This window comes from Odocoileus virginianus, chromosome 27 (genome assembly GCF_023699985.2).
Source record: "Odocoileus virginianus isolate 20LAN1187 ecotype Illinois chromosome 27, Ovbor_1.2, whole genome shotgun sequence".
Taxonomy (NCBI): Eukaryota; Metazoa; Chordata; class Mammalia; order Artiodactyla; family Cervidae; genus Odocoileus; species Odocoileus virginianus.
The window spans coordinates 16,628,807-16,648,258 of NC_069700.1; the positions used below are offsets into that span (position 1 = coordinate 16,628,807).

Below are 19,452 nucleotides of genomic sequence, written 5' to 3' on the forward strand. Positions count from 1 at the left end.
AGTTCATTCTGACTTAAAGAATGAAAATAGAATTGAGTTGAATTTGAAACAAAACACAGAGGCGATGTGTTATAAGCCTGGTGTACTGCAGTGCATGGGGTCACAAAGAGTTGGACACGACTGAGCAACTGAACTGAACTGACTGAAGATCTGATCATTGCAATTAATTATGCTTCTCCAAAAGTCAATTCCTCCCGTGCTAGCCAATGAATCAATTTTATATTCTGGCTTGATTCTTAAAGTGAATGAGAGCATCGGCATAGATTAAGATGGATGTGTCTGCCGTTTGTATGGGTTTCCACAGGACATCTCCTCCCACCAGTTCCCTTCCTGATACTGACAGTTTCTAATTTTTGACACCCTAATGCCAAGTTGTCTCACAACCTCTGGTCCAAACCACTTATTAAGCCCTTAATTTCTGCTTTTCCTTCTTATTATCAAAAATTACTTATGAAAGCATTCAATGTCAAAAAGTTAGATAACCCTGAAGAGCTAAAAGAAAATAAAAATTCACAAATCATTCTGTCAAAACACTTTAACCACATTGCATAAATCCTATTTCCTGGACCTGTGAGCTCTTTGGGGATAAGATTCTTATCAAGTTTACCCTTTGTTTCCCTTGTCCCTAGAATAGTGCTCATTTCCTGGGTGTTTACTAATGGTGAAGGAAGGTGAAGAGGAGGAAGAAGAGAAGGGAAAAGGAAAGCATTCCTGGTCAGGCAACTACATGGAAAAAGGCCTGGTTGGAGGGATAAGCTCTGGTGTTAGGCTGAGGGGACACAGCTCTGCCTGATAAGAGGGATCAGGTGGAAAGTTATGGGAGAAAGTTTGTAACAAATATGGCAAGACTGTGAAGGGTCCCAGCAGTTGGCTGGAGAGTTTGTCTATAGCATGAGTTGGTAAGGGAGCAGACGGAAATCTATCTTACTACATGAAACGGCCCTGCATTCCTTCATTCTTTGAATCAAATAACTGATTTCTAATGAAAGTTGGTGGCAAGAGGACCTACATATTAAAGTTTTTAAAATGCTCTATAACTATATAGAAATAAACCCATAAATTTAATGAGATTAGATACTTTTTACCTAGAGGAGGGCATGGCCACCCACTCCAGTATTCTTGCCTAGAGAATCGCCCTGGACAGAGGAGCCTTGCGGGCTGCAGTCCATGGGTCACGAGGAGTTGGACACGGCTGAGCGCAGCACAGCACAGATACTTTCTGAGGCACAAGTTACATGGAATAAAGTTCATCCTTTTGAGGGTCTAGTTCTATGAGTTTTGACAAACGCATATATAGTATAACCCATATCACCATCAAGATTTAGAACAGCTCCATCATGAAAAAAAGTTTTCCCTCAGACCTCTTTGCAGTCAACCTCTCTATCCAGCCCTTGGCAACCAAAGATTTGTCTTCTGTCCTTATCATTTTGCTTTTTCCAGAATGTCATGTGAGTTGAATCATCCAGGGTGTAGCCTTTGGAGTCTGACTTCTTTCATGTAATCCATTTGAGGATAATCCATGTGGTTGCATGGATCTGTCCTTTTTTCTATTGCTGAGTAGTATCTCCATGTATAGAGGTACCACATGTTTGTTTAATCATCCATAATTTAAGGGCAATAGATTTCTTTTTAATATAACACAAATACTGTACCTTTGATCAGCCCAAATAAGTTTTAGAGATCTATTCACTGATTGTCAAAGACACCTGAAGACAGGAAAAAGAGAAAATCCAAGTACAGTATAATTTTGGAACTGAGTCACTGTCTAGTAGACTCATATTCAGAGCAGTCAGAGAGAGGAAGGATGATTGAAGGTCTCCAGTACTGTGCCCTGGAGTGGCCTGACCCACCACAATGTTCCTCAAGGACATGGAAAGCTATTTTCTGAGCTTCTAGCTGCATATTTGAAAAAATGAAGTTGCTATCCTTTTTAGGTTTACAACATCCTTGGAGACCAAGTCTGTGACTCTGGGTTAAATATCATTAGGTGAGTGATGAGACGTGTGATCATAATGGAGGGAAGAAGAACCAAGAAAGAAAGAGAAGACAGGCGGGGGAGGAAGGGAGTGGAGAGGGAGGGTGGAGGTGTGTCTGGCTCTCCACTGAACTGGTATGGGAGGTCCTCTCTACCTCATGCCCCTTGCCCCCACCCACTGGTTCCGGTGTTCAAATGGGTGGTGGGAGTTCCGAGAATCTGATCTAAGATATGGCCAAAGGAGAAATTGATCACTTAAAAGCTTCTACTTATTTAGTGGTTTGATTCTCCTAGACAAAGAATTCAAAAAAAATGGCATGCGTAGTAAGTCACTTCAGTCGTGTCCGACTGTGACCCCATGGACCATAGCCCACCAGGCTCCTCTGTCCGTGGGATTCTCCAGGTAAGGATACTGGAGTGGATTGCTATGCCCTCCTCCCGGGGATCTTCCTGACCCAGTGATCAAACTCACCTCTCTTACATCTCCTGCATTGGCAGGCAGGTTCTTTACCACTAGTGCAATGGTGTTTAAATTTTCTGCTATTTGGAGATAATACCTTGGGTTTATATAGAAACTTCCTATTGAACAACAGTGGTCTGGGAGGCCAGAACTCAGGGAGGACACTGGCTTCCCTGGTAGCTCAGACAGAAAAGCGTCTGTCTACAATGTGGGAGACCCGGGTTCAATCCCTGGGTTGGGAAGATCCACTGGAGAAGGAAATGGCAACCCATTCCAGTATTCACACCTGGAAAATCTCATGGACCAAGGACCTGGTAGGCTACAGTCCACAGGGTCGGACATGACTGAGCAACTTCACTTTCACTTTCCAAAAATTATAGAAAACAAAAAGAAAGCTCATTCTATTCCCCTCATTTCCACTCTGGGAATACTTGTGCCTTAAAAGGAGGGAAATGTAAAAGGTCTTTGGAATTTAAACTGAATTTCTGAAGACAAAGAAATTATCCTTTTACTCTTTTCAGAATATAATTGATTAAAATAAAACTTAGTTGCTGGAATTAGGAAGACCACACGTTTGTCTAAAGAAAATCCACACAGGGTTTAAAAAGATATACTTCCTATGATGTGATGAATATGAATATTTCAACAAGGCTTTGGAAACATGGATTCTGGACTTAAAGGAGCCACCACTCACCCCACACAGGCCCTCCAGTGAGTCACTTTTGTTCAAGAAGAGTAAGAAGTAGATTTTACTAGAAGTCAAGAATCAGAGCTATGGGAGACTGAAACTTGGGCTTGAATGGGAAGACTGGGATATATTGATGAGCTTCTTTCTGACTCTAAGTGATGTTTTCTTTGTCCTTTATCACAAGGTATTTTGAAGCCAAATTCTAAGCATATTCATGAATGAAAGAAACTGAAGAAATTGCCTGGGATTAAGAGTTACAAAGACTTGGTTTCTGAGTCACAGGTGAGCCATTTTTGAAAGGACTGTGTTCAGAAAGACAGTTTTATAAATGAATGCTATGTATAGGTAAAATTAAAGGTAAACAAAAGTATAAAATGCTACATAGAGGTTTTTTTTATTTCCTAGTGCTGTATGGTTAATCAAGGGCTATTGTGTGTGGAAGAGAGGGAAGTTGCTTCCACTGCTTGTACTAGGCTGTTAGTGCACTTTTATTAGATATTTATATGGGTGTGCATTTCACCACAAGTTGAATGGAGGGCTGAGTTCCATTATTTCAAGTCTCACAGGTTCATATTTATGAAATTCACATAAAGATAAGCTAAAGTCGACCTTTGCTTAGCAGATAGAAATGAAGGCCTGAAGGGTAGATTGAAGAGATTGATCTTTTAGAGCACTTTGGAAGATCAATATGCAAACAATGACAACACTAATTATAAATCCTTCTTGTTTCTCCTGAAAAACAAGAAGCCTAAGAATTTCTGGAGACATGAATTTTGTTACTCTATTTTGAATTGCTATAAATTTCTCTTTTTACTGTCCATTTTTATTTATTTTTTTTTATTATTTTTTTTTTATTTTTTTCTGTCCATTTTTAAAAGGGAAAAAAATCAACGTATACTTTTTTTTTCAATGTATACTTTTTTTTTTCAATGTATACTTTTAAAGAAACCATTTGTATGAATTTAGAGGATGAATTCCCCAGCAATTTCTTCATTGTGGCATCTTGGATGTTTCAGTTGTGGCATGTGAACTCTTAATTGAGACTTATGGGATGAAGTCCCCTGACCAGGGATTGAACTTTGAACCTGGGCCCCCAGGAATGGGATCTCAAAGTCCTAGCCATTGGACAACCAGGAAGTCCCCTCCCCAGCAATTTCTTTGACTTGGTGACCCTTAGTATTGTGTAGATTACAGCTGTCTTTGAAAGACCTTGACAATTTTAGAGAGAGTAAACAGAGGAATATAAAGAAATATAAAGAATATAAAGAAAGACTATAAATAAAGCTGAGCACCGAAGAACAGATGCTTTTGAACTGTGGTGTTGGAGAAGACTCTTGAGAGTCCCTTGGACTGCAAGGAGATCCAACCAGTCAATCCTAAAGGAGATCAGTCCTGAGTGTTCATTGGAAGGACTGATGCTGAAGCTGAAACGCCAATATTTTGGCCACCTGATGCGAAGAACTGACTTACTGGAAAAGACCCTGATGTTGGGAAAGATTGAAGGAAGAAGGAGAAGGGGACGACAAAGGATGAGATGGTTGGATGGTATCATTGACTCCATGGACATGAGTCTGAGCAAGCTCCGGGAGTTGGACACGGAAGCCTGGCGTGCTGCAGTCCATGGGGTTGCAAAGAGTTGGACACGACTGAGTGACTGAACTGAACTGACTGAGGCTCGGGGTGGCCACGTCACAAATGGCAGACTAGGAGCGGAGCCCCTTCTGAGTACGGAAAAGGTCATCTTCCTGTGAGCATAGGAACGGCCTTGAACTGAGTTTCTGCGGGGGAGGAAGGGGGCCCTTGGGTGCTGGCCACCACAACCTGGTGTGATTTTAGGTCTCACTCTGCTCTGTTCTATGCTTCAAAGAGCCACCTGGGAAGGCACAGTGGTCAGAAGCCACCGCCAGGGAAACTCACTAAACAGGTGGGAAGAGGCAAGTTCCCTGGGTCAAGGGGTCTCTAAACAGGGCTGGGGCCCCAGAGGCAGCGGAGCTTCCGGTTGTGGAGGGGAGACTGGGGGTGGTCGGCTTTCACTTGCTTTTGGAGAAGCAAAGTGGGGACCCTGTCTGGCCAAGACAAGCCCTAGCTCTGAGCCCAAGGGGGCTGGGTGTTCAGGTTTCTTTCTGAGTGGTCCTCACCACCCCTGTCTGGCCTAGAAAAGAATCCAGAGACCCAGGGTAGATATTTCATAGACTTTAACGTTTGGTTGGCGTTTCCCCTCTGTACATTTCTCAATCACCTCTACATTTAGCACATCACGGGAAGATAGTATTCCCAGCAGACAACAAATACCTCTCCGACTGCAGTTAGACATCAGCAGCCCTGCAATCCACCTTCAGCAGACTCCCAGAGCTGTGTGCGTTAAAACTGGGCCCACATTTTGAGATGTGGGGAAGCATGGTAAGATGGATTTTTCTGAATAGACAGTGCAGGAAGCTGGGAAAATGACTAGATTGAGAGCTGATTTGGGACTGAGCCCTGGAGAGAAAGATTCTCGCCATGAAAACCACTTCGGACCTGTACAGAAATGACTTTGAGTCTTGGCTCTGTTCTGCCACTCAGTAGTCCCTTAATTTCTCTGAGCCTCAAAGTGCTCGCCTGCTAAGTGGATACAAGGACCCACCTCGAAGGACTGGGATCAGGCGTAAATGAAAGAATGACTCATCGAGTGCCTGGCACAGTGCAGGGAAGTGCTGATATGCTGGTAAGTGAGAAGTGATGGGAAGAGAGTTTGGTTTGATGTGGGAAGAGGAAAGGTGAGACTCGGGCTGTGTCTAGGGACCGGGGGGCCATCATTTCCTAACACAACCTGAGGCAGGAGAATCCTGGAAGCAGTTACCTCGGAAGAGGTGTGGTGAGAAGGGGTGCACAAAAAATCAAGTGCAAACATCTGGCTCGGGCAAAAAAGAGAGAATATTAACTGCATGGGGAGGGTGAGCGGTCTGACTGATGTCTCCCAGACGATGAGAGGCAAGACCCGAAAACAAATCCCAAGTCCTTGGCGGGGACACTCACACCCGCCCTCCACATCACATTCTCAAAATGATACAGAAATGGAGACCGCATTAGGAGTAAAGGGTGGGGGGGAAAAATGTAGTCCGTCCCTGAAGATTATGCTGCTCATCTTAAAACCAGGCAACTTCATTTTAGCTGTGGAGGAGGCAGAAGGAAGTTGATGTCTAGTCCTTTGAGAGAGTGATAACGATGTGTGGGCTGCTCAGTTAAAAGCTAGACTAAAAGCCTAAAGCTAAACTGCACGATTTCCTGAAGAAATCAACTGGTTCTTTCACTCTTTTCCTTCTGTGTGTGGGATGTTATTATTTTAGAAGCGAAATGCAGAATTTTAACACGCATTAGGGAGAGAAAATGGAGGGAGAAAGAATGTGCCAGTCAGAGCTCTTCAGCCCCAGCAGGACTCCTGGCTCCCGTGTGACTGTCTGAGCTTGTCAAGGCCAGTAGGGCCTCCACAGAGAACCGGCTTCCCTCTCTCCGGTTCTGCTTCTCTTGCCTCCCCTTGCCTCTGCTCCTCTGTGTCAGCCTGGATTTAGGTCTCCCGTTGGGAAAAACAACCCCTGACTTGTGTATAGGTTCTGCAGTCACATTCAGTCTCACAGAAAAAAAGGTAGGGTTGATACCTTCTGAACCAGAATCATTTACTGCAGTTAATTAAAAGGTAAATAAAGTATCCCTGAGTAGTTCCCACTAATACTCCCAGAGCACAGACAAGACACATCGGGACTCCGGAGAGGTTCCTTGTCCCTAATTTGCCTAGAGCTTCTGGAGATGGGAACAGAGCTAGGAGGACCATGGAGACCTCAGGGGTTGTCCACTACGGCAACCACTGTTTGTCCAGGCTTTTTGGTGATCAGAGATTTTATCACCTGCACACGATTATACCTTACAAAAATACATCCAATAATAGATCCTACTCTGCAGTGAAGATGCACAAATGTGCATGCAACAACACGGATGAATCTTGAATGTATTATGCTAAACGAAAGACGCCAGACTCAGAGGGCTACAGATCCCATGTAGAAAACATTCTGAAAAAGATAAAACTGTCAGAACAGAAAACAGACCACTGGTTGATGCAGGCTTGGGCTGATTACAAGGGAGCAGGAGAGAATGTCTGAGGTGGTGGAACTTTTCAAATCTTGATTGTTGTGGTAGTTACACTATAGTTGTTTACCAACACACACACATGCGTGCGTGCTAAATTGCTTCAGTCGTGTCCGACTCGGTGCTATCTCATGGACTGCAGCCCACCAGGCTCCTCTGTCCATAGGATTCTCCAGGCAAGAATACTGGAGTGGGTGGCTGCGCCCTCCTGCAGGGGATCTTCCTGACCCAGGGATCAAACTGGCATCTCTTACATTTAACCTGCATTGGCAGGCAGGTTCTTAACCATTAGCGCCACCTGGGAAGCCCAAGACTGTACACTAAAAAAATGAATGTAAATTAAACCTCAAAAAACTTGATTAATTTTTTTTAAAGAACCATTAACAAAGATTAAAGGACATATATATATTGAAGTATTTACAGTGAAGTGTATGGATGTCTGTAACTAACTTTAAAAGCTTTTTTTTTTTTTTTTAAATTTTTGGCTGTGCTACAGGGCTTGTGGGATCTTAATTTCCCAACCACAGATTGAACACAGGTCTGAACCAGTGAAAGCATGGAAACCTACCCACTGGACAGCCAGAAAATTCCCTGGAAGCACTGAAAATAAGATTTATTGATGGATTGATAGAGAGATGGATATATGGATAGGTATAAGATAAATATAGTAAAATATTAGTGGTAGAATCTAAATGGTAGTTATTTGGATAGTCCCACTATAGTTCTTTCAACCTTTCTGCATGTAAAAATTGTGCTTATGAAATCTTGGAAAACATTTAAAAATACATCTAACACATTCCTTCATCATCTGTACCACTTAGAGGGTGCTTTCAGGCCCACAAAATTGCTTTCATAGTTTCTGACAGCTCAAAGAAGCATCTTTTCTCTCCCTTTGAAACCATTCTGACAGAAGTAAAGCTTCCTCTTGGTCCACAGAGGGGAATCTCTTGAGATTATTTGCAGGCTCATTTGCGTGTATTTGCTATCCTCCCGTTAACACAATATTAGCAAGTAAGTCCTTTATGGCTTTTTGTGACTTGCTTGAACACTGAAGAATTGGATTAACTTGACTCTATTTGTGCAAAAACCTCAGGGAACAGAGCTCTGGGCAGCAGCAATTCAGATGGTTAGCAAATATCCCAGACTCTGTTTTTCTTGATCTTGCCTAACTCTTTTTTGGGGGAGACTCTGGTTTAAGATGCCTCTTTCCGTTACATTCTATGATGAAGATCCATGCTAATCTACCCAGCCATAAGCACAAGGGCATCCTAGTATCTTGCAAACCAGGTACCAACCTGTAATGGGATAAGGAATGGTTGGATTTGTGTTCAGATCACCCTTCATTGTGGTGGGGGATGAAAAGATTTACCCTTCATAGAGTGTGTGGGGATACTTTTCTGAGAGTAGATACACAAACCCACTCCTGATTACCCTGACCTTTTAAATACTCCACATTATCATCTGAGTACAGACAGTGCAGCGCAGCATGGCTGGAAAGTCAGAGACAACCAGGTTATGTGAAAATTAAGTGGACTGTGCAGTCCCCATCCAATTCAATCCACTTTTATAATTATGATAATTTTTAAGGTATATTTCAGTGAATCAGATTAGATATATTCAAAATGCCCAAACTCTGCAGGCCTCCATTTGAATTTGGCTGTATCGATCCAGTCTAAAGATTATTTATGGATACTGACTGTCAGAAAAGTACTCAAGTTATGTTGTTAAATGAAACAAGCAAGTTGCAGAACGGAGCTTATGAAAATAACATATTTATCATATTTCAGAAAAAGAAATGGGAGCACTGTGCTGTATGATGAGGGGGCTGGGAATTCTAGATGACTTTCCCCTGCTCTCTTACGTGTTTTTTTTTTTTTTTTTTTTTTTTAAAGAAGATTTACTTATTATTTATGGCTGTGCTGGGTCTTCGGTGCTGCACCCAGGCTTTCTCTCGTTGCGGTGAGTGGGGGCTACTCTTCGTCGCAGTGCGTAGGCTTCTCACTGCAGTGGCTTCTCCTGTTGCCGAGCACAAGCTCTAGGCACTTGGGCTTCATCAGTTGTGTCCCGTGGCATGTGGAATCTTCCTGGACCAGGGACCAAATCCATGCCCCCTGCATTGGCAGGCAGATTCTTCACCACTGAGCCACCAGGGAAGCCCTCTTATGTGTTTTTGTATTGCGTGTGGTTATTATACAACAAAGACGTAATAGTTTTGTTTCAGATCACAACAAACTAAAGATGTTTATTTTTTAGAGCTAGTGCACACTCATCGTGTCTTTACGACTGGGGTCTGTGTCTGTACCCAAACATACAAACGCATTCCTACACAGTTAAACGATGTCTTGGATCTTGATATAGAAAAACTTGTACTCACACAGTGGCTTATTTTTAGGCTAAGATGGTTTCTATCCCCTAAAACTCTTCCCCTACCTCCCCTACCCCAACCTAATACACTGGCTTAATGCTACGGAGAAAGTTTGCAGTTTTGGTAATTTTCTGCTTCCAACCAGAGTCCAAGATGTTATTCCAGTGATTAACTTTTGGGTTCTTTAGATCTGTCCACCAACAACCAATCTGAGGATTAAAGGCTTTAAGACCCCCCATCAAGCTCCAGTCCTCTAATTCCACTGCTGTTTACATTTTTTAAATTTTGTTTCAGTTCAGTTCAGTTCAGTCACTCAGTCGTGTCTGACTCTTTGTGACCCCATGAATCGCAGCACGCCAGGCCTCCCTGTCCATAGTTGTATTCAAATGTGTTGCTTCTTCCTCTCCTTCCTCTTTTCCTCCACTCTCTCTCTTTTGTCCACCCTTGGCTGGAGACAGCTAAAATATCTGTCCAGGTCAATGTACATAAAAAGAGAGCACTTTCTCAATCAACAGAACCTCCTTGAATTATTCAAAGTATCCCCTGTTCTCAGGTTTCCAGTCCTTTTTTTCCTGGACAGTATAAGCTGGAATGGGGCATTTGGCAGTGGCACTCCAGACTCAATTGTTCAGGCAGGAAGGATGAGGATAGGGCTCCCATAGAAATAACTAATCGTCTGGATGATGAGAAAATAGGTAATGTCATGTTTGAAGCGATGTAACTAATTCTTACACCAGTATGATGAATACTAGGCTCCCTGCAACAAAATATAGTCAAATTCTCAGTAACTGGCAGAAAAGCTGATAAACAGGATGTGGAACTGGGGAGAAACTCAGGCCCTGGGGGGCTGGCCTACCTGCTGTCTGGGTTGAGGCTATTCATGGGCAACTTTATGAGGTGGCTAGACTGAAACCTGGGCTTCCCTGGTGGCTCAGTGATAAAGAATCTGCCTGCCAATGCAGGAGACTTTGGTTCAATCCCTGGGTTGGGAAGATCCCCTGGAGGAGGAAATGGCAACTCACTTCAGTATTCTTGCCTGGGAAATCCCAAGGACAGAGGAGCCTGGCTGGGAACTACAGTTAATGGGGTTGCAAAGAGTCAGACATAACTGAGCGACTGAATATGTAGCACGCATGCAGACTGAAACCTAGGATAATACGTGATCTGTGGATTATAGAAAGGCTTCTTTACTTGCTTTTTTTATACTTGGGGTGACCTCTTGCTCACCTCCTCCCAAGTCTTTAAGCTTATGGCTTTCAAGGAAACAGAAATCAAGAAAGGAACTCATGGGGTGTAAGGCAGGACAGAGCCACCATGGAAAACAGTATGACGGTTCCTTTAAAAACTTAAAACAGAGCTACCATATGATTCAGTGATCCCACTCCTGGACATGTATCCAGAGGAAACTCTAATTCCAAAAGATACATGCACCCCAATGTTCACAGAAGCACTATCTACAATAGCCAAGACATGGAAGAAACCTAAATGTATATTGACAGATGAATGGATAAAGGAGATGTGTTTTATATATATATATATATATATACATACACACACACACACATATATATATGTATATATGCATATATACATATATACAATGGAATATTAGCCACAAAAAAGAACTAAGTAATGCCATTTGCAGCAACATGGATGGACCTTGAGATTAACATACTAAGTGAAGTAAGTCTAACAGAGAAAGAAAAATGAAACAAAATCGCTATATGTGGAATCTAAAAAAATGATGCAAATGAACATACAAAACAGAAACAGACTCAGAAAACAAACATATGGTTACTAAAGGGGAAAGCAGGGGCTACACAGCGGGATAAACTAGGAGTTTGAGATTAGCAGATACAAACTATGTATAAAATAAACAAGTTCCTGCTGTGTAACACAGAGAACTATATTCAATATCTCATAGTAAGCTATAACAGAAAAGAATATGAAATATATATATATATATATATATATATATATATATATATATATATGTTCAGTTCAGTTCAGTCACTCAGTTGTGTCCAACTCTTTGCGACCCCATAGACTGCAGCATGCCAGGCTTCCCTGTCCATCACCAACTCCCAGAGCTTGCTCAAACTCATATCCATCGAGCTGGTGATGCCATCCAACCATCTCATCCTCTATCGTCCCCTTCTCCTGCCTTCAATCTTTCCCAGCATCAGAGTCTTTTCCAATGAGTCAGTTCTTCGCATCAGGTAGCCAAAGTATTGGAGTTTCAGCTTCAGCATCAGTCCTTCCAATGAGTATTCAGGACTGATTTCCTTTAGGATGGACTGGTTGGATCTCCTTTCAGTCCAAGGGACTCTCAAGAGTCTTCTCCAACAGCACAGTTCATAAGCATCAATTCTTCAGTGCTCAGCTTTCTTTATAGTCCAACTCTCACATATATATATATATATATATACACATATCCATATATATCCAACTCTCACATCTATATACACACACACACACACACAAACATACATGTGTAACTGAATCACTCTGCTGGACACCAGAAACTAACCCAGTTTTGTAAATCAACTATACTTCAATTTAAAAAAAAAGAACCAAGAAGACCACCTTGAATCAGCAACAGCACCACAACAAATTTGACATTTGGGAGCAAGTCTAATGACGTCAGAACAAGGGCAAGCAAATCAGGAAAGGCAACAATATGGCCTCTTCTCTGGTCTAGGATGTTTGGGTGTCTGTATCCAGGCTGAAAAGCTCAATCTACAGCCATATGGCTTCCCCAAGCTGGTGAAAAATCCTGAGGGTGAGGAGCCCTGGGGAGAAATGTGAGAGTCGTTCCATCTCGACAGCACGTCTGCCGACCCTCCCCAGATAACAGGTGAGCCAGGAAAGCCGATAGTCAGCCAGACTGCTGTGTAAGCCGATGCTGGGTCTTTGACAAGCACTAGTCATCTGCCAAGTGGGCGGCCCTGCGTGGAGGCAGACTGCTGGGAAAGGTGCTCTGTATACTGCTCCATCCACAGGCCCCTCGGGGGCCTGCCCAGCACCAACCGTGGCCTCCGTTTCATCTGGTGACACAGAGGTATTTAGAAAAGACTCCAAGACCTTCCTATGAACCAGACTGCCTTCCAAAGCCACACTGCATAAGGAATAACCAGCTGGGTTTTTCTTACCTCGGAGTGTGGGAGAGCCGCCAATCCAGGAGAGCCCTCCTTCAAACTCACACCTGCACTCCCAACCACTGTCCAGAGACAGGTCTGTGGAGCTCACACTGCTGCCTGTCGGTACCCTTCATGCCCCATCACGATCAAGAAAACCACCACACCGAGTCAGGGAAAGGGCCAAACCAGACAACCAGACAGCCACGTCACATTAACACTGGGAAGGAAGGGAGTAGTGGTATCTTGGGGACAGCAGCATTCCTGACTCCCAAACGTCTATCAGCTGTGTCACTGTTGTCCTTTCAGGGGCAAGAGAACTCGTCTCCATTCTTTCCCCCGGGCCCGCAGAGGGTGTCACCTGTAGTCTCCTCCACCGACGCTCGCCCCAGATGCGGCGCAAAGCAGTGAGTTCCCCTTGGCCTGTGCCACCTGAATGCATTTACTTGTCTTACTGCGCACTGCCTGGGGATGCACCGTGGGCGGAAAACACCCTGGCTTCCCAGATCAGGAGTTAGTTGCACCCCCAGGAGCCAGAGTGGTTTTCCCCTGGCAGGACTGAGTTGCCTCCTGCCTCGCATGGTGCAAGCTGGCCAGAGAAGGGGGTGAAGTGGTGTGATGTTAGGAGCTGAGGAAGAGGGGGGCTGCCTTCTGCAGCATGGCATTTCCCTCCAGACCAGAGTGTGGTGGTGGCCATGGCAGCCCCTTCGCCCTGCGCCAAATGTCACCACTACCCCTCTCTCGGACCCCCAAGAGCTACTGCCACCACGTGTCAAGCATTGTGCTAGGCACTTGACATACTTTACATCTTTTAATTTTCCCAATAACACTGCAAGGTTGGTGTCATAATAACAACCATTTTGGGCTTAAGGAAGTGGACATTCTGACAAGTAGAGGGACTGGCCCACAAAAGCTAAGATGTAGAAGAGGGATGTGACCTCCCTGTTACCAATGTTTATACATTTCCCAGGTTTTCTCTCCTTTCACCATCTCTCAACTTTAGCAGACCTAAGGAAAGTCAGGATCACTCTTATCTGTGCCCACCCCTCATGGCCAGACCCTGCGCTGACACTGTCATCATTCAGAAAGCCGGGTGCTAGCTTTGCTCTATCTAGATCCCTTTGTACCTGGGGAGGGCTCAGGTAAGGCAGCTTGATAAGGTTTTCAGGATGTCAGATAAGCACCTCCTCAAGATAACTGCCCACCATCACATATTTGGGTCTTTCTCTGTTGGTATCTTTTATTTTTATTATTTTCTTTAGACATTTGATTTAATTGATGGCTTCTTTTAAGATTCAAATATCCCTAGGAAGGACATTACAGCTCATACATTGGTTTCATTATTTTCCACCCTGCACAGCTATAGACTGTAAATCATGTAAATATCTCATAACAGACTCTGGCAGTGAGAAGAAGTGAGAGAGACTAGGGGAAATTGCTCTTTGGGGGTCACTGCCTTAATATGAATATATGTTTGATTGAATTCAAACATTTTCAAGTACACTAGGTGCCAGAAGTTTTGCTAAGGGTTACAGGCTTTAGGGGAGCATATTAAGAATTGTGTTCTACCTGGGAGATGTGAATACAAACTATGTATTAAATCATATTAGGGAATCATCATTCACTTTATTAGGCAATTACGTAGAAAAAGTCCCTTAGTTTTTAGAGATGCTCTTACTACAATATTTAGAGTTGGGATGTCATAATGTCTGCAATTTATTTTAAACTATTTCAGCAGGAAAACAGATGAAGCAAATGTGGCAAAATGTTAATGACTGTTAAACTAGATGATGGGTATATGAGATTCATTATATTATTTTCTCTACTTTCCTGAACATCTGAAAAATTTTCACGGTAAAAAGTAAAAAAGAAAAACAAAGCTTTCTAGAAGTTCAAAATCAAAGTTCGATTGCAAGGATGACAAATGGTTTTGTAGCAAGCAGAATTCTAATATGGCCCAATGATTCCTGCCCCTGGTGTATGTGCTGTGTATAATTTCCTTACATAGAGTGTGGGCAAGGCTTGTGAATATGATGAGGTTTTACTTCATGATTAGGTTTCAGTATATGGCAAAGATTTAAAAATTTACACATGTAATTAAGGTCCCAGATCAGCTGATTTTGAACTAAACAAAAGGGAAGTGCCCTGGCGGGCCTGGCCTAATCAGACGATTCCTTTGAAGGCGAGATTACAGACACTCTCTAGTTGGCCTCATGGGAGCAGAACTGCCACGTTGTGGAGAGGTCCCTGTGGCAGGGAATAATGGGTAGCCTTTAGGGAACAGTGGATGAGCCTTTGCTCATCCCTCAGTCCCCAAATCACAGGGAACTGAATTCTGCAAACAACCACTGAACTCAGAGGAAGACCTTGAGTTTCAGAAGAGACTGTGATCTTGGCTAACACCCTGACTGCAGCATTGGGAGACCCTGAGCAAAAGACCCAGCTAATTCATAACCAATCTCCTGACTCATGGAAACTGTGAGATAATATAATAAATGTATGTTGTTTTCAGACAATAAGCTTGTGATGATTTGTTGTGAAGCAATAGAAAAAGCAAATTCACATTTCAACTGTTGTGGCAAGTCTAACTGATTACAAATAGCACCATTACATTGGAAAGGATTCTAAGACTGGGCATAGCCTCCTTGGCAGGGGGGTGGGAAGACATAGAGAAAGTTGTGGTTGATTAGCAATGTCTGCACGGGCACGAAAGGGGTGAGTTGTACCATGTGTATCTCTTATTGCCATTCAAGGCTGCTTGTTGTATTTAAGGAAAAAAGATTCATTTTCTGTTTTTTTTCTCAATGACAGAACAACCCCAAGGGGCAACAATGCTAGGGTCTCCTAGGGTCACCAGTTAGAGGGGATGCTAACCTGTGAGAAAGGCCTCAGAGAAAGAGGACTGAAAATTTATCCAACACAGATCCTAGCAACTGATAAACAATGTCTAGGATGAGCCTTGCAGGCTGGTGTTTGCAGTGAAGGCTTTTCCATTGTTCCTTCCCTCTTCACTGTCTCCACTCTTTCTCCTTTCCATGGCCTCTAATTCTCTGCCTTCAGATATGCTAAAGGGTCCCATGAGCTGGATCCTGCTGCTATTTCTAACTCACTCTGACCCTAATACAAAAGGTCAGAATCCCTCCTTCCTCAGACACATAGGCCAAAGAAGTCAGAACTAGCTTGCTGAATGCTGAGCTTGGATTAAACACTTATTAACACATCATTGTTTCATATTAAATCCATGCAGACATCGTATCACAGTACCCAGATGTTAGTTTCATAATTTAAGTGAAGTCGGTACAATGAAGCAGGCCGTTCTCCCAAGTTCTTTGTTTTTAGAGGGAAGGCTTGATCCCTGGGTCAGTATGTAACAATGCAGATCAGACTCCATCCTTTTTTGGTGGCACACCCCACAGCAAAGATGTCCTAATCTAAGGGACCACAGAAACTGGAATTTAAAATCAAGGAGATGCAGATATAGTGGGGGAAGGAGAGAGTGGGACAAATAGAGAAAGTAGCATCAACATATATACACTACTGTGTGTAAAGTAGACAGCTGGTGAGAAGTTGCCATATAACATAGGGAGCCCAGTTTTGTGCTCTGTGATGACCTGGAAGGGTGATATGGAGAGAGGGAGGGAGGCTCAGGAGGGAGGTGATATATGTATAATTACGGCTGAATTGCGTTGTTGTATGGCAGAAACCAACACAGCACTGTAAAGTGTTCCTGTCAATTAAGGAATAAATTTAAATAAATAAATAAAATCAAGGTAGGTGCAGCTGAAAGAAGCACATGAATAAGGTGAAGACTCTGAAAAAATTAGCTTTTTCAATTATATTAAAGAAAGATTTTGCGGGTGCCATTCCTTGTATTCAGGTGCCATTTGGAATCCAACCAGTCCAGCTTGCCCTCCTAAGCTAGTAGATGGTCTTTATTTATGTTCCTAAACCACTCATTCATCATAATTTAACAGTCTTTTCCAGGGGCTTTTAACACATAAGAAAGGGTCGCCAACATATAACTAGGCTTAAACACACGATGTGACGGGCCTTTAATGAGAATAACACCCAGCGCTTAAACCAGGGCTTGGTGGTCCACAGCGGTCACATTTTGCATTAGAGCATGCTCTTACCTTTATTTGCAATTTACAGAATTAACTCCCAATGTTTATACTTGAGAGTTTTCACTTAGAAAATAGTACTTTTCTTTTGCTTTTCTTGAAAAAAAAAGGGAAATCTGACAACCTGTCAGCCCCCCCATTCCTCATGCAAGAAATCTGATGGCACTGAATGGTGGGTGCCCTCCTAGACGAGTGCTTTCCCATGTACCACAGTCTCCACCGTGCCCTACTGCCTCCTCAGACTGAGGCCAAGTGGCCGTTATAATTTACCATTGAGGTTTCACTATTGTTTTTCCCACGGCAGAGATAAGAAGAGAACGAACTATTTCTTATCACTATGACAATAGCCCTTTCATTCATTACCTTAGCAACCAGGCCCCTCTAACCATTTGAATTTGCTGACATCTGAGTTAAATACACCTTTCCAGCAACAGACATATAGCAATTTGTTACTTACTGATGGACAGTGGTTTTGACACATACATCCTCAGAATGCTTTCTCTTTCTCAGATTACTTCAATACTAAACTCTCCCTTTTGATTACCTCACACCAGTCAGAATGGCCACCATCAAAAAGTCTACAAACAATAAATGCTGGAGAGGAGAAAAGGGAACCCTCCCACACTATTGGTGGAAATGTAAACTGGTACAGTCACTACAGAAAACAGTACAGAGGCTTCTTGAAAAAACTAAAATAGAGCTACCACATGATCCAGCAATTCTAGTCTTGAGCATATATCCAGAAAGATGAGAGCTTTAATTTGAAAACACGCATGTACCCCAATGTTCATAGCAGCACCATTTACAACAACCAAGACGTGGGAGCAGCCTGAATGCCCATCAACATATGAATGGAAAAGTAGATGTGGTACACACACAATATTATTCAGTCATAAAAAAATGAATAAAACACTGTCCATGAATGGACACAGAGATTGTCACACTAAGTGAAGTAAGTCAGACAAAGAAAGACAAATATTATATGATATCACTTATATGTGCAATCTAAGAAAATAATACCGATCAACTTATTTACTAAAGAGAAAGAGACTCAGAGATATGGAAAACAAATTTATGATTGCTAAAGGGGAGAAGGGAAGGAGAGGGATAAATTAGGAGTATGGGATTAATAGATACAAACCACTATATATAAAATAAACAACAAGGACCAACTGTATAGCACAGGGAATTATATTCAATATCTTGTAATAACCTATGATGGAAAAGCATCTGAAGCTGTACCACTGAAACTAACACAATACTGTAAGTCATTAATAAATAATAAATCCATGAATAAAATTTAATATTGCTTTTGGTTAGAGTTCGTCTAACTCAAGGGAACTCTTAGTATGAGTTTGATCATTTAAGAAACATATGATTGGGTCCTTAAAGGAAATATGACTTGCTGATCCCCGAGTTCCACGCATTCTAATTACACCACTGATACCTGTTTGATTCAGACATTGCGTTTTCCCCCTACTGTAAAAAACAAAAGTCCCGACCCACACAACCCCTTGATTAGTATTCATATTTGCATTTTCTATCAAGGTGAAGAAATATAGAAAAGAGGCCCTCACTTGTTACTTGAAACAAAGCGTGTTCAGTTACCTCTCATTAGGACAGAGCTGCTAGAAGGACACAGGAACAGAGAGGAGTGGGTGAAAATTAAGAAAAGACCATTGGGAGAGGAGGCAGGGCATGAAGGGGAAGGTGCAGGGGGCCGCTCGGAGTCCATTAGCAGGAGGGGCCCAAAGGCGTGTCTTGAGGAAGGGGTGGAGGGGGATGGTAGGGAGGAGAGGGGAGCGGGCAGCATCCGGACACTCACGGTTGAGCTGCCGCCTCCGGATCCGGTCCCTCCATGGCCTGTTTCTGATCCAGTGCAGTCGTGATGGTAACACCATGGTCCCAAAGTGAGGGTCTAACACCTCCTCATGGCTGGAGAACAAAAGTGCTCACAGCGATACAGGAAGTCAAGGCCAGACGTAAAAAAAAAAAATTCTTTTTCTTGAGCCCTGTTCTTTTTTTATATCCGAGGCTTCCGTTGACTTCTTTTATCTTGTAACTTGCCTTTTTTCCCCTTCTCTTAACTCCCGACTGGCCCGAAGGCAGCTGCTGCGCTGGGCTCCCCGGCTCCGGCCTCCTGTGCCATGTTTTATGCATGAAGATGATGGGCCGGTAATTTATTCGTGCTGAGATCGCAGGGCTCCTGTGTCTGCCCCACGTCAGAGGCTGGGGGAGGGCAGGTGTATCTGTCTGCAGGAAGAATGGCCTGAAATGGGGATCCCTCTCTGCAGGCGGGATTGAAGATCTGAGCTTGGCTGCCAGGACACGGGGCAGAGAGGCTGGAGCCCCTGTCAGGCAGTGGTGCTTTCCTTTTAGGGCACATGATTTATTTGCTCCTGGGTCTTTAGTGCCTAGGCTAAAGTCTGGCACAGTTTGCGAACAATAAATACTTGTTGACTAAATGAAGGTTCAGTGGTAACCAACATCAGGACTTCACTGTGCCCACATGAATCCTTTATGCTCCTTGGCTTGCTACATTCACTATCCTCTAAATGCTCATTTGAACTTTCTCATCCATCCCATT

General features: G+C 43.1%; 1 protein-coding gene across 1 annotated transcript in view; it reads right to left on the minus strand.

Annotated features, from left to right (window-relative positions):
* RIPOR2 (RHO family interacting cell polarization regulator 2) overlaps positions 1–19,047 on the minus strand; it is a 218,757-nt gene extending 199,710 nt beyond the window's left edge. Inside the window, exon 1 of the mRNA XM_070456227.1 lies at positions 18,691–19,047. Within this exon, the coding sequence (XP_070312328.1) occupies positions 18,691–18,766 (76 nt within the window). The 5' untranslated portion in view covers positions 18,767–19,047. The remainder of the gene's footprint in view (positions 1–18,690) is intronic.
* Positions 19,048–19,452: the final 405 nt, after the last annotated feature.